General features: G+C 36.3%; 4 protein-coding genes across 5 annotated transcripts; 3 read left to right on the top strand and 1 right to left on the bottom strand.

The window, feature by feature from the left end:
* The first annotated feature begins 2 nt into the window (after positions 1–2).
* On the top strand, positions 3–1,699 carry LOC107615453 (nod factor hydrolase protein 1-like). The gene is made up of 2 exons (XM_016317517.3): positions 3–1,242; positions 1,448–1,699. Exons 1-2 carry the CDS (start codon positions 153–155, stop codon positions 1,471–1,473), a joined length of 1,116 nt encoding a protein of 371 aa, XP_016173003.2. The 5' UTR covers positions 3–152; the 3' UTR covers positions 1,474–1,699.
* Positions 1,700–1,736: 37 nt separating this feature from the next.
* Positions 1,737–5,610, bottom strand: LOC107640913 (uncharacterized). 2 transcript variants are annotated; one of them, XM_016344419.3, is made up of 9 exons: positions 5,312–5,610; positions 4,443–4,527; positions 4,014–4,088; positions 3,893–3,929; positions 3,316–3,399; positions 3,132–3,192; positions 2,897–3,003; positions 2,444–2,509; positions 1,737–2,054 (listed from the first exon to the last, which is right to left on the bottom strand). In XM_016344419.3, the coding sequence occupies exons 1-9, from the start codon at positions 5,379–5,381 to the stop codon at positions 1,956–1,958; spliced, it is 684 nt and encodes a 227-aa protein (XP_016199905.1). In that variant the 5' UTR covers positions 5,382–5,610; the 3' UTR covers positions 1,737–1,955. The 2 variants fall into 2 exon arrangements, with proteins under 2 accessions (XP_016199905.1, XP_088358359.1); XM_088502233.1 differs by having other exon boundaries at positions 2,897–3,000; positions 5,312–5,577.
* A 1,142-nt stretch (positions 5,611–6,752) lies between these two features.
* Positions 6,753–7,380, top strand: LOC107620327 (large ribosomal subunit protein eL39). The gene is made up of 3 exons (XM_016322509.3): positions 6,753–6,824; positions 6,924–7,027; positions 7,119–7,380. The coding sequence occupies exons 1-3, from the start codon at positions 6,822–6,824 to the stop codon at positions 7,165–7,167; spliced, it is 156 nt and encodes a 51-aa protein (XP_016177995.1). The 5' UTR covers positions 6,753–6,821; the 3' UTR covers positions 7,168–7,380.
* A 3,156-nt stretch (positions 7,381–10,536) lies between these two features.
* Positions 10,537–14,460, top strand: LOC107620314 (ATPase 8, plasma membrane-type). The gene is made up of 10 exons (XM_016322495.3): positions 10,537–10,718; positions 10,834–11,052; positions 11,138–11,590; positions 11,673–11,999; positions 12,095–12,214; positions 12,307–12,429; positions 12,519–12,623; positions 12,712–13,536; positions 13,626–13,799; positions 13,891–14,460. Exons 1-10 carry the CDS (start codon positions 10,665–10,667, stop codon positions 14,335–14,337), a joined length of 2,847 nt encoding a protein of 948 aa, XP_016177981.1. The 5' UTR covers positions 10,537–10,664; the 3' UTR covers positions 14,338–14,460.

Here is a 14,460-nt window from a genome sequence, read left to right as displayed (position 1 = left end):
CGGCAGTTGTGAGATCAAAACCTTAATTACTAACTAGCTTGCATGCATGGCAACTGTTTCTGACAGCCCTTAACTAACAACAACATGCATGGCAGTATATAAATGTGAGCTCCATAAATGGTTATTAAACACACCAAAACGTTAGCGTAATCATGATTCACCATATCCTCCTCACAACAGCAGTTATCATTTTCGCTACTTGTCACAAGACAACACTTTCATCACCAGTAAAAGGAATATATTGGTCCGAGAATCAAATATTCCCACCATCATCCATTAACACTTCACTCTTCACCCACGTCTACTACGCTTTCCTCTTCCCAAACAACCTCACCTATGCCCTCCACGTGTCAGACGCAACCGCCGCAACCCTCACAAACTTCACCACCACACTCCGAGCCAAAACTCCTCCGGTCAAGACCATCCTTTCCATCGGCGGTTCCAATAGCAACGCCTCTCTCTTCGCCCTCATCGCTTCCACCGCCGCCACCCGCGCATCCTTCATCCACTCCACCATCCAAGTTTCCAGAATCTTCGGCTTCGACGGTATCGACCTCGACTGGGAGTTCCCTAGGGACTCCAACGAAATGAACGACCTCGGCCAGCTTTTTCATGAATGGCGCCTGGCAATCTCCGCCGACGCCGTCGCCACCCGCCGCCCGCCGCTGCTGCTCACCGCTGCCGTGTACTTCGCGGTGGACTTCTTCCTGTCCTCCACTCCGCCGCACAAGTACCCCGTGGACTCCATCAATCAGAACGTTGACTGGGTCAACGTCATGAGCTACAGCCTTCGCGGGCCATGGGGCAACGTGACCGGAGCTCCGAGCGGCCTTTTCGACCCGGGTCGAAACATAAGCGTTAGTTTCGGGTTGCAGTCGTGGATCCAGGGCGGAGTTGTTCCCGAGAAAGTAGTTATGGGCTTGCCGCTTTATGGGATGACGTGGCAGCTTCAGGATCCGAACGTGCACGGAATTGGTTCTGATGCTGCTGGTCCGGGTCCCGGGTTGAACGGTGCAATGGCGTACTTTCAGGTGGTGGAATTTAATAACCAAAGTGGTGCGAAGGTTGCGTATGACGTTGAAACGGCGTCGGTTTATTCATATTCTGGGAGTTCTTGGGTTGGCTACGATGATCCCTTGACGGTTACAGTTAAGGTTGCTTATGCTCAAGCCCTTTGCCTTCGTGGCTATTTTTTTTGGGCTGCTGGCTTTGATACCAGTGACTGGAAAATCTCAACGCAAGGTAAACAAAGTCACATATCATCGCAAATATAAACAATTAAGGTTAATGATAACCAATCATCGAAAGATCGTAACCATGATATATAAATCATTTTGAAATACGACATTATTTAACCGATAAGAAAATTAATTTCATTTATTTTGATATTTTAAGTACTATTTTTATCATTAGTTCTAAATAACGTTTTTTGTTCGAACAAATGCAGCTTCCAGGGCTTGGATACTTGCATGAGATTGGAGATTGTGTGAAGTTATTTGTGCATTCTTTATAAAAAAAACGTGTTATTTGGACTGTTGGAGAGAATATAAAAGCTGAGCCGAAGCCAAGGAATTGAAAGCTTGAATAAGTGACAGATAAGAAAGGTCTCCAATTGCACAACAGTGATAAGACCATCGAGGCATATTATCTCCTCGTTTAGCTTTTTATTATCTATATTTAATTTACACACAAGATTAAGGCATATTATTCCACATGAATATAAAAGAAAACGGTGCTGTATGAAGCATTTTAATACCGATATTATATTATAAAATTTCTTGGAAAGAAGATTCAAAATTGCTTTGACGTTGATACTATATGAAAAGGTTACAAAGGGAGCAATCGTGACAACTTACTGCAGAAAAACTGCAGATGGATAACTCACAAGAGCCATATACAGTTGCATTCCGCTTCAAAGTATTCTGGTCTCGAGTTGGCAGATTAAAGGAGTGAAACTAATTTTTCTCTTTTTCTTTCAACCATTCAACAAAATTGTCGATGATAACTGTCCAAGCTTGACTTGAGTCATAATTTTCAAGGTCATGGAAGTCTACCTACAACCACCAAAATATCAAATGTTGTTATGCATATGAGTTATGACCTCTTGAAATGAAATTACCCTACTTCGAACATTCAATTATACAATTGAAGTGCATGATTCATGAATAACATAACACATCATAATAATTAAACACGATTCATTGTAGCATAGACCACATATGCGGATAGCAAAATGAACTCCATGAGTGTGTTTGTTGATAGCTAGTGATTTATTTGACAATGGGGAGCGGGGAAAAAAAGTAAATTCAGTTCAAGAAAGTTTAATTTTCCAAATTATATAGTTAGGACCTCATAATATGTCAAAACTTGAGAATTTATAATTTGAAGCTGCAATTAATTGCGATATTAATCCAAACAGAAGGGAGAAGAAGTAAAGCGTCACCTCTTTAAAAAACCGGTAAAAGCTTCTCCATTGATCCATGTTGAGAGCTCTGTAGTCATTCTGGACCTGTCAAAAAGTTGTTCCAAGCATCAGCAAATAGTTTGAAGTATATGGATATTAAAGATAGTTTGATACATAGCCATCAACTAAACTATACAACTCTGCATAAACACCAGGGGTCATCCGGAGAAATCTATTCCATCACTTGGTTTTGTAATAGAGACCTTCCAAGTTAAAGTAGGTAAGGGAAGTACATGAAAAATTTGAAATTTCAGATCATTAACCAAGCATGAAAGTTTAACATTTCTATAATTAAGAGTGAAATTATAAACTAATAAAAATAACATGTTGAAATTCTTCAGAGCCTAATATATTTGTCAGATAGAATATTTACATGTAACTTCACATATTAAGCAAGAAAACATAAATAAGCTTAAATAACTGCTTACCCACCTTTAGATACTCAACTAGTAAATTGACCTGATTGGGGAATTCGGATTTCAGAACAATGTTCAATAGCTCACAGATGGTCTCAATATCTACACTCCTTTGCTTCTCTTCTGAAAGTATTATTCGATGTTAACACCTTTTGGACAGATGAAAAAGAATAGGAGGAAATATTGCAACAAGGGAAAATATATAAATTATATTTCAAATAGAGGCCCAATAAATATAATACTAAGCTTACCTGTTAAACAGTATTGAAATGCGTAGGAATAGAAGTCCTCGAAGCACTCTGGCACCTTCAACTAAACAAGACACATAAAGGGAATAAATAGCACCACAAATCTTCAATCGAGGTCATCCACAGTCAATGGTTAATCTCAACAAATTATCAAGAAATTTCTTCACTGAATAAACTATAACAATACCTCTTTATCCAGTCCTTCAATTGCTTTTTTTAATTTTGGGCGTGTGTCGGCTCCTAAACACTTGAGGCCTCTTCGCCACTCATCCTATATGGAGAAAGAAAAAACTGGCGATCAAGATATATCCAGAAACTAAGTGACATATGGCAGGGAATTCAAGCTGTCTCAACCGATGATGACAAGAATGATGTATTAAGTATGAAAATATTGGTTTGGCCTTGCCATGGCATTAAGCTGCATAGTGTTGTGCTTTCACACAGAAAATCTAAACTTTGACAACCAAATATAACAGGATTGTCAAAATATATAAGTTTTTTTCCTTTTCTTTAAAAAAAAAAAAAGAAAAGAAAAAAACTCTGACTGTTAGATTCACAAACATTTTAGAATAAAACTCATGATGGCTCCAATATTGAAGGGCATCTCAAGGATTATGCATATAAATATTTCACAAAGTTAATGGTTTAAAATAAATCATTTAGCTTAATTGACAGTTAGGAATTAATAATGCATGTTGCAAATCTCAATGTTTTCTGCAGTGTAATTAAATTATCAATGTAAATCCATACTTCCCTCTACTTACCTTGGAAAAATAACCTTGTTTTTCAGCTTTCATTTTCCTGAGACAATCATATATTTATTAATGTTAAAAAGGTCAGTTAGATAGAGGTAAAGAAGAAACTTATTCATCATCAGTCACGTACCAAGCAAATATCAGCATTCTAACATCTGTATGGTTCACATTCACATCATTACAAAGTGCTTCAATTCCTTCTGGACTGACAAACCAAAGTACACAGCATTGTATTAAGAGTTGCATCAACTTGAACCAGGATGGAGGCACAAATTGTCAAACATGAACAAGCATTCATGCAAAACCATTTCCTCTAATGCTAAATGCTAATTCCCACCAATCAGTTATTTGCCGAGTATAGGACAAAATTTTGCAAACTACAATCACTAAAGGAGCACATGGCTAGTAAAACAAGAAAAGTTTTAAGTAAAAAAAAAATTGAAAATAATTCATACATAGTCATGCCAAATTCTCGGCTACGAACCAAATAACAGCAAATGCAGGTGCAGGGAAGATGGGAGCAGGGCAGCAGGCATGATTTCAACATCTAAATACTTACTCAATCAATCCCAGCGTCTTATTCACGTATGATTCAAACAGTTGATCAATCCGATTAAATTGGTTTCCCCTTGGCTTCTTTGGTTCTGAATAATAACATGAAATGAAATAATTACCACCAGAACTCAGCAAGAAGATAGCAGATATTACAAGGGGGAGAAAAAGGAAGATGAAAAGAAAGTTTTCATATTTTAGGAAAGCTATAAACAGTCATTTACAAGTTATAACCAAAGCCTAATTGTTCAGGACAACACATATTGTTACATATTGAGGCATACTTTCTGAACACCTTTATTTTATTTTATTTTATTATTATTCTTTTTTATAATGATACTCAAAATCAGCAGCGAAGCAGAACCAGTATGATTTACCTTGGATGCAGTAATGCAGTTCTTCTTCTACTCTTTGCTTTTGTTATTTTGTTTTTTTTTTTCCTCCTTAAATTACATCTAACTCGATGTACTATTAGCCACAACTATATCTACTTATTTCCCACTTAACACTATCAGCAACTTATGCATTTAACATTCATAACATGTGTCTCAATTATTACAGGATCACAACACCAAGAAAAAGCCTTTTCAATTATATATGGAAGAAAAAAGCTTATTTCTCATTAACTCTTTAAATATTGAAGGGTTTAATGCGCATAAACACAAACAGTTCGTGTTCAACAAAAACAAGATATTAAGATTTGAAATCAATCAAGGAGCAAGGAAAAACCGAAATTCCTTAACAACAGCACTTGTTCACAGACCCAGCAATTAAAAAATTGTTAATGTGAACTTCTTGTTTTCAGCTAGTGAAGTTTATGATGTTTTTTTTTTTTCGCGGGAAGCAATGAGGATAAACGGAAGCACAAATACGAACCAGGACGAGCAGAAGAATCAGCATCAGAAGATCTGGTTGGTACGGCCGCTTTTCTCTTGGGGCGAGGCATCTTCGCAAAATGTGCAATCACAAACAGTTAAAATCGGCGATTGAAATCTAATTGATTCGATTCGAAATCCTTCGAAACTGTTGCGAGTGTCTCATAAACCTCTTATTTGCAGAGTAATGGCGAGCGTGAAGACGATGGAAGAAGCATCGCAGATCAAGGTTTAACCAAGGTTTTATTGCTTCGGAAAAATGCAATCACTTTTTCTTTTAAAATTTAATTTTAAATCCGCATGATCAACACAGGTTCTGTTACATCACTTGGATGAGAGTTAAGATTAAATCTCATATCCACAAATTATTATTATTATTATTAGAATAAATAAATTATCATTTATATCCATAAATATTAACAACACTTACACATTTAAATACCAAAAAATAAAACTAATTTTAGATATTAAAAAAAAAATTATTGACAAAATTATTCCAACCCTAAAATTTTGTAAAAATTTTTAAATTAACCTTTATAACCTATAACCTAATATAACCTACTCCGCGTGAATTTCCAACTATTCACCGTCACGTTTTCAATATCTAACTCTTATCATACCATTCAAATTCTTTCTCATATATTTAATTAGGATATCATTTATTTTTCTTTCTTCTTTCTTGTGTTATTTTATTTTTTCATATTGACTCTATTAAGACTATTTTTCTAAAATAATTTTTGTTTAGTTTTTTCTAAACACTCTCCTTGTTATTTATAAAAAAAAAACTATAACTTTAATTAAATAAAATGATCATTATTTCATTATAGAAAATAAATTACCTTACCTCCTTAATGAATTTTCTCTCTGAAATGCAACTTTCAATTTAATGGAATTAAATAGGTAAATCATTATTAATTTAGTACAAAAATATGCATAACATTTGACAAAAATGTCTCAAAATAATCTTTCTATTGTTTAGACTTTGAAGTGTCATACAATAAGAGGTTATGAATATTTGTTTATTTTTGGTTTAAGTTGAGAATGTCTGCTATTCATGAAGAGGTTGTGGTAAAATAGTAAATAAATTTCAGTGTGAACATTTTTTTTCCATATTTTTTATTATAATAATACTTAATCACTAGAAAAAAAATCAGCTGCAAAAATAAGATAAATAATAATTTATTTGCATAAAATGGTAGTTTCTTATTGACCTTACTAAATAAAAATTTATCCACCTTGATTGAAAACTTCATAAATTAATCTCAGTTAGTTTTTTATTTCGCTAGAACATTTATTTATTTTGGACTGGGCTAGTACTCTACAAAGAAAAGCCTCGTACATTTAACTAAGCCCAACAATGGACTCCAGGGCCCAAACAGTAGCCAATTCAAGATGGGCCTATAACATTCTCTATACTATAAATACCTCTGCAGCTGCCACCAAATTCATTAGGGTTTCGTCGCCAGGAAGGTTCAGAGCAGCACATCGTGTTCCATAATCGGCGCTGAAAAATGGTAAAAGACAATAGTTCTTCTTTCCTGTGTTGTAGTTCTAGCAAGCTTCTGGCTCTTCTGTTTGATTCAATGTTTGATGGTTCTTAATTTACTGTGCAGCCTTCACACAAGACTTTTAGGATCAAGAAGAAGTTGGCCAAGAAGATGAGGCAGAACAGGCCTATTCCTTACTGGATCCGCATGAGGACGGATAATACAATCAGGTTCCTATTTTTCGTTTCGTTCAAATTTATTTGTTAATTTCTTCATCAGAATCTCGGAAATACTGATTGTTGTATCTGTGTGTTTTTTCAGGTATAATGCGAAGCGCAGGCACTGGCGCCGCACCAAACTAGGGTTCTAAGGTGGAACTATCTTCCTCTCCCATTCTAGTTTTGTAGTGGGTTTTAGATTTGTAGTACAATCTATGACATTCGAAGATTGTAACTCATTATCAGTTTTCAACTCGTTTAATTTTCATTTCACAATGGATCTGTTATCTTTTTGGTTTGCTATTTATGTGAAACGAACAATTGTTATGATGTTTTCAATGTGATACTTTGGTGATGATACTCAATTGTCTTGCTTCATGATTATTTAGAATTTATATTTATGATACTATGGATGTTAATTGGTGCTGAATCCGTTATTTATATTTGTTATGATGTTTCCTGAAATTGAAGATATAGTACTTGGTTTTCTAGCTAGCGGTTTGTAATTGAGGATTTCTATGTGTGCTTGTTTATAAGATGTTTGGTTTACAACGTTTGCCGGTTGTTTACTGGTTAAGCACTCGGACACTGATTTGTTTTGTTTCTACTGGTTAAGCTGTTTCGTCACAAATTTGATCTCCCTAAATATTCCATAACACTGGATATGGGATCCATCCATTCCCTAAAATTTTTTTTATCTTTTATTGACACATAAAGGGTCTGCATGCCTATGGTCAATTCGGTTTATCGATGGTATACGAACCCTAATAGAGTTCCTGTACACGTTAATTTTAATGTGGTAATATTTTTGGGGTACTATTTTTAGTTTTCTATGGTGGCTGGAATTGAACTTGGTGTATTGATTACGATGAGAGTAGTTAATATATTTGTAGGGAAGGCGGGAAAATAACAATTACTCCATAGTGTAAATTTCTTGTAAGGTTGGTCAATTATGTGGATTCAAGGGGAAAAATGTTTGATTCAACAGTTATTGCAGAAGGTAAATAGATACTTTAAACCAAACCACGCCAATTTATTCGTATTTTCAGACAATCGAACATTTACCATTTCCTCAAATGTTAAACAACCAATGCTTTTTTTATTTAGAACTATGTATAATGAAAGTTTCAAACGTTAATTTTGAATGACACTATCGGTATGGTTAACTTTACAAAGTTGGGATGAATTGATATATATCTATATCGAAAACCAAGTTAAAAAGGATCCAAATTTGGGTTAGTACACCTGACAAGATAAAAAGGAGATGGAAAAGAAGTGAAAGGGAAAATATGAGAAAGATCATAGAATTCACTTTTGATGCAAAGTGGCCAGTGGGTATGGTAAACTTTACAAAGTTGGGATGAATTGATATATATCTATATCGAAAACCAAGTTAAAAAGGACCCAAATCTGGGTTAGAACACCTAACAAGATAAAAGAGAAGGAAAACAAGTGAAAGGGAAAATATGAGAAAGATCATAGAATTCACTTTTGATGCAAAGTGGCCAGTGGGTACAACCGAAAAAATGACCATTTTTGTACAAATTATACCATTATATCGAAAGTACCTTGCTGATTATTATATAAAATTTGTACACAAATGTGGATGGAAAGTTACCACCACTTCCATTTCTAACCTCTTAAAAGTTTGTTAATTTGCAATAGTCTATGAAGCATGAACACTTTACTGGCACTTTACTGAGTTGCCGTGTACATTACACCTCAGATTACACTTAAATACTATCACGTGTCAGCGTGTCCCGTCTTATTCTTAACATATATTCTTGAAACAAATTTAGATATAATATATATTATTATTTATTAAAACATTTTAAATACTTGATATAATTAAAATAAGACATTAAAAATAATTAAAAAAATAAAATATATATTTTAATATCAATAAAATATCAAAATACCATTACAATTTATCTAAAAAATACTTTATATTTTGTATGTATGTATGTCCCGTGTCTTATAAAATTTTAAAATTCGCATATCGACGTGTCACATATCATATCGTGTCCCGCGTCCGTATCAGTGTCCGTGCATCATAGGCAATAATGATGTTAAAAAAATTTGAACACTGATTTTAGGTATTCTCCTTGTACGTTGTATAGATATATCTATACACAATTACACATTCGAATTCGATAAAGAGGATTAGAAGTTAGAACCATTAGTTTCTTATTTGTATTGAAATATTTGTTCAAATCATTAAACCCATTACCTATTTTGAATTTAATTTTGATGTTCTGTCAATGTAAATCGGTTTTATGCGTGCATTTAATCACATAACACCACATTAACAAAAATAATTATTTTTTATATTGATCGCGTGAATAATTATCTAAAAGAACGATTGTAATTACACGACTGTGTAAAACATTTTATATTGTCAGTATATCAAAATTGACCTCTTCATTGTATTTATAAAAGAAAAAGAAAAGTTGAGAATCATTTTTTTTAGTCAATAATTTTTTTACTCATCTGCTACTTAATCAATTAATGATTATTCGTTAAATAAAAGCCGATTTCCTAATAAAACCGTTTATCAAATATAATTATGTTACGTGTATACTAAAATCAATTATCAAAATCAATCATAAATATAAAATACATACTAAAATATAAATATATATTAAAAATAAATTAAAATTAAAGATATATTTATATATAAATACATTAATGATTGATTTTGATAATTTATTTTAGTGTACAAGTAACATTAATAAGCTCCATCTTGAAAAAAAGTATAATTATTCCGACTTTTCAAACAAAACAATAATATTCGTCTGTTTTAACCTATAAATAAACAACGAATATTTGCATTATCATGTTATATTTTCCATATATAATATTAGAATCCCACTATAGAATTAATGTAATAAGTATATAATATATACAATGGGTTAATTCTTTGGCTCAATAAAAAAAAGTAACCATTTGTTATTGTACATGTTTGAATATTCAGGATAAAATACTACTAATTTATTAAATACAATACACACATACTATCCGAAATAACCATCCAGATACCAAGGATAATAAACATATAATATCCTACTAAATCGCTTTAAATAAACATCCAATACTTTAATTTTAATTTAAAATTAACCTCATTATATACATTGTACAGTATAGACTCCTTATACTTCCTCCTAATATTATCTAAGAAGAATGCAGCCAATGTAGGTGGTATCGGTCATAATTATTTGCAAAGTGGAATCACCACAAATTCATCACGTGTCAGAGCAAAGAAATGTATGTGGTAACTAAGCAGCTTGTAAAAAAAAATTATTTGGGGAGAGTCAAATGCATTGTTTTGCAAGGAATAAGAAGAATGGTTCCCGCGATATATATGGAGGACCACAAAACCATGCAAAAAAAAGTGAAAGTCAAAGGTTGACGATAATAGAACTGTAAATCACAACCATGCATTCATTCCCTATCACAACTCCAAACTCCCACTATAAAAGCATCAAATCACACCTGAATAACTCGTCACCTTCTTTATCAAAAGTTATTGGCATTGGCTTCGTTTTCTCCTCTGTTTTTCTACCCTTCCAAGGCCTTCCGGGCCAGAGGTTGGGTAGAAACAAGATCATAAACAAAACTTGCAGGTGACACAGTTTCCATTTTTCTCATCATGGCTTCCGGTGACATCTCCTTCGAGGATCTTAAGAATGAGAATGTGGATCTCGTAAGTTACTATTACAATATTAATTTATATTTATATTTATATTTATATGTACTTATTGAATTTTTCTTTGAACTTGGCAATGACATGTTATGTGTACATGTATATTAATTTGCAGGAGAACATTCCCATTGAGGAAGTGTTCGTGCAACTGAAATGTAGCCGAGAGGGTTTGACATCAGCTGAAGGAGAGAAGAGGCTACAAATCTTCGGTTACAACAAACTAGAAGAGAAAAAGGATAGCAAGCTGCTTAAATTCTTGGGTTTCATGTGGAATCCATTGTCATGGGTCATGGAGGCTGCTGCTGTCATGGCCATTGCATTGGCCAATGGCGGGGTAATTACAGAATTCTTGTGTTGTTCATAAAACTATAAGGCTTTGTTATTGTTGTTGTTTCGTTCTAACATTGTATATAAATCAGGGCAAGCCACCGGATTGGCAAGATTTCGTTGGTATTGTGGTGTTGCTTTTGATCAACTCAACGATTAGTTTCATTGAGGAAAACAGTGCCGGCAATGCCGCAGCTGCTTTGATGGCCGGTCTTGCACCCAAAACCAAGGTGTTGAGAGATGGAAAATGGAGTGAGGAAGAAGCATCAATCTTGGTGCCTGGAGATTTGATCAGCATCAAGTTGGGAGATATCGTTCCTGCAGATGCTCGTCTTTTGGAAGGTGATCCTCTCAAGATTGACCAAGCTGCCCTCACCGGCGAGTCATTGCCGGTCACCAAGAACCCCGGTGATGAGGTCTTCTCTGGCTCCACATGCAAACAAGGTGAGATCGAGGCTGTTGTCATTGCCACCGGTGTCCACACCTTCTTTGGCAAGGCTGCTCATCTTGTAGACAGCACCAACAATGTTGGTCACTTCCAACAGGTACAAAACAAAACAAACTTCCATTACTTTTCTCTAACGGCATCACAACTTTGTATTAATCCTTGTTGTTGGCTTGTGTTAGGTGTTGACTGCCATTGGTAACTTCTGCATCTGCTCAATTGCTGTGGGAATGCTGATTGAGATCATTGTGGTGTATCCCATCCAACAGAGGGCATACAGAGATGGTATTGATAACTTGTTGGTTCTTCTCATTGGTGGTATTCCAATTGCCATGCCAACTGTCTTGTCTGTCACCATGGCTATTGGCTCTCACCGCCTTTCCGAGCAAGGAGCCATCACCAAGAGGATGACTGCCATTGAAGAAATGGCTGGTATGGATGTTCTCTGCAGTGACAAGACCGGAACTCTCACCCTTAACAAGCTTACCGTTGACAAGGACTTGATTGAGGTACTTCCTCTGTTCATGCTCATACAGTTCAGCCTTATATATAATATAAGCTTCTTTATTTTTAATCAAAGGGTGATTGTGATTTGTGAATGCAGGTCTTCCCCCCTAAGGTCGACAAGCAAACCCTTGTCTTGTTTGCTGCCAGGGCTTCCAGGGTTGAAAACCAGGATGCCATTGATGCTTCAATTGTTGGAATGTTGAGTGATCCCAAGGAGGTACTTAGATTTTTCAGAATTGAGGACTAAGTTTTGTGGTAACTAATTAACCTTAATACCTTATTATTATTATTATTATTGTGAAATCTCAGGCAAGAGCAGGAATCACCGAGGTGCATTTCTTGCCCTTCAATCCTGTGGAGAAGCGCACAGCCATTACCTACATTGATAGCAATGGAGACTGGCACAGAAGCAGCAAGGGTGCTCCTGAGCAAGTAACATCGAAATATATACTATTCTTTAGAAATTTATAATATAACATGAGCATGAGTTTTGATATTTGAGTACTAATTTGATGTATCAGATTATTGAACTGTGCAAACTCAAGGGAGAGACTTTGAAGAAGGCCCATAAGATCATTGATGACTTTGCCAACCGCGGTCTGCGTGCATTGGGCGTTGCACGCCAGGTGAATAAAGAGTCTAACTAAACTAATCCATGAACATGAAAAAGAAGAGGATGAAGAATTTAATTTCTGTTTACATTGATTTTAACAGACTGTTTCAGCAAAGAGCAAGGAAAGCGAAGGAGAAGCATGGGAGTTCTTGGGCTTGTTGCCACTTTTCGACCCTCCAAGGCATGATAGTGCAGAGACTATCCGTCGTGCTCTTGAACTCGGTGTGAATGTTAAGATGATCACCGGTGACCAACTGGCAATCGGAAAAGAAACCGGTCGTAGGCTCGGAATGGGAACCAACATGTACCCTTCATCCTCACTCCTTGGTGCTAGCAAAGACCCTGCCATTGCAGCCATTCCAATTGATGAACTGATTGAGAAGGCTGATGGATTCGCCGGAGTGTTCCCAGAGCACAAATACGAGATTGTGAAGAGGCTGCAGGATAAGAAACACATAGTGGGAATGACCGGAGATGGTGTGAACGATGCACCGGCATTGAAGAAGGCAGATATCGGTATCGCAGTGGCAGATGCAACTGATGCAGCAAGAAGTGCCTCAGATATTGTGTTGACTGAGCCTGGATTGAGCGTGATTGTGAGTGCTGTGCTTACAAGCAGGGCTATCTTCCAGAGGATGAAGAACTACACCATCTATGCTGTCTCCATTACCATCCGTATTGTTTTTGGATTCATGCTTGTGGCACTCATCTGGAAGTTCGACTTCTCACCTTTCATGGTGCTCGTCATTGCCATCTTGAACGATGGAACCATCATGACCATCTCCAAGGACAGGGTCAAGCCATCTCCTCTCCCTGACTCATGGAAGCTCAAGGAAATCTTCGCCACCGGCATCGTCCTTGGTTTATACATGGCTGTCACCACTGCCTTGTTCTTCTACTTGGTCCATGACACCGACTTCTTCACCGTAAGACTCCAACTCTAAACCTTTTTTTTTTTTGAGTCGTAGCTTAAACTGATAAGAAGAGACAACATGAATAATTATATCTTTTTCAGAATACCTTCCACGTGGAGGCAATTTATGATAGTGAGGAGCAACTCACCTCAGCTCTATACCTTCAAGTGAGTATCATCAGTCAAGCGCTCATCTTCGTGACAAGGTCAAGGGGCTGGTCCTACATTGAACGCCCTGGATTGTTGCTTGTTGTCGCCTTCCTAGCAGCACAACTGGTTAGTTTCTTGTGACCTTCCAACTCTAATCCAATCCAATCCGATCCGAAGAAATAGTCTAACTAACTAACTAAACTAACTAACTGTACAGGTGGCTACTGTGGTTGCTGTATACGCACACTGGGACTTCGCTAGAATCAACGGAATCGGGTGGAGATGGGCAGGAGCAATCTGGATCTTCAGCATTGTGACATACATCCCTCTTGATATCCTAAAGTTCTTGATCAGGTTGGGGCTGTCAGGAAGGGCATGGGACAACATGATTGACAAGAAGACCGCATTCACAACAAAGAAGGATTACGGCAAAAGCGAGAGGGAAGCTCAATGGGCTGTGGCTCAGCGCACATTGCACGGACTCCAGGTTCCTGAGACCCAACCCGCATTGTCCACTGAGATCTCTGAAATCGCTGAGCAGGCCAGAAGACGTGCTGAGGCTGCAAGGCTAAGAGAACTCCACACTCTCAAGGGCCATGTTGAATCCGTCGTCAAGTTGAAGGGTCTTGACATTGATACCATCCAACAACACTACACGCTTTAAATGTATTGAGTAGCTTACTTGAGAAATTCGACAGTAACTCTTGATAGGGATGGGGGTCACAACCTCTATGAACTCCATGTATTAACCTTTTTTTTGGATAATTACTTGTATTATCAATAAAAT

This window comes from Arachis ipaensis, chromosome B1, assembly GCF_059453495.1.
Source record: "Arachis ipaensis isolate K30076 ecotype BB chromosome B1, ASM5945349v1, whole genome shotgun sequence".
In the NCBI taxonomy this organism is placed as follows: domain Eukaryota; kingdom Viridiplantae; phylum Streptophyta; class Magnoliopsida; order Fabales; family Fabaceae; genus Arachis; species Arachis ipaensis.
Note: the sequence above shows the minus strand (reverse complement) of the source record. Positions and strands in the feature narration are given on the sequence as shown.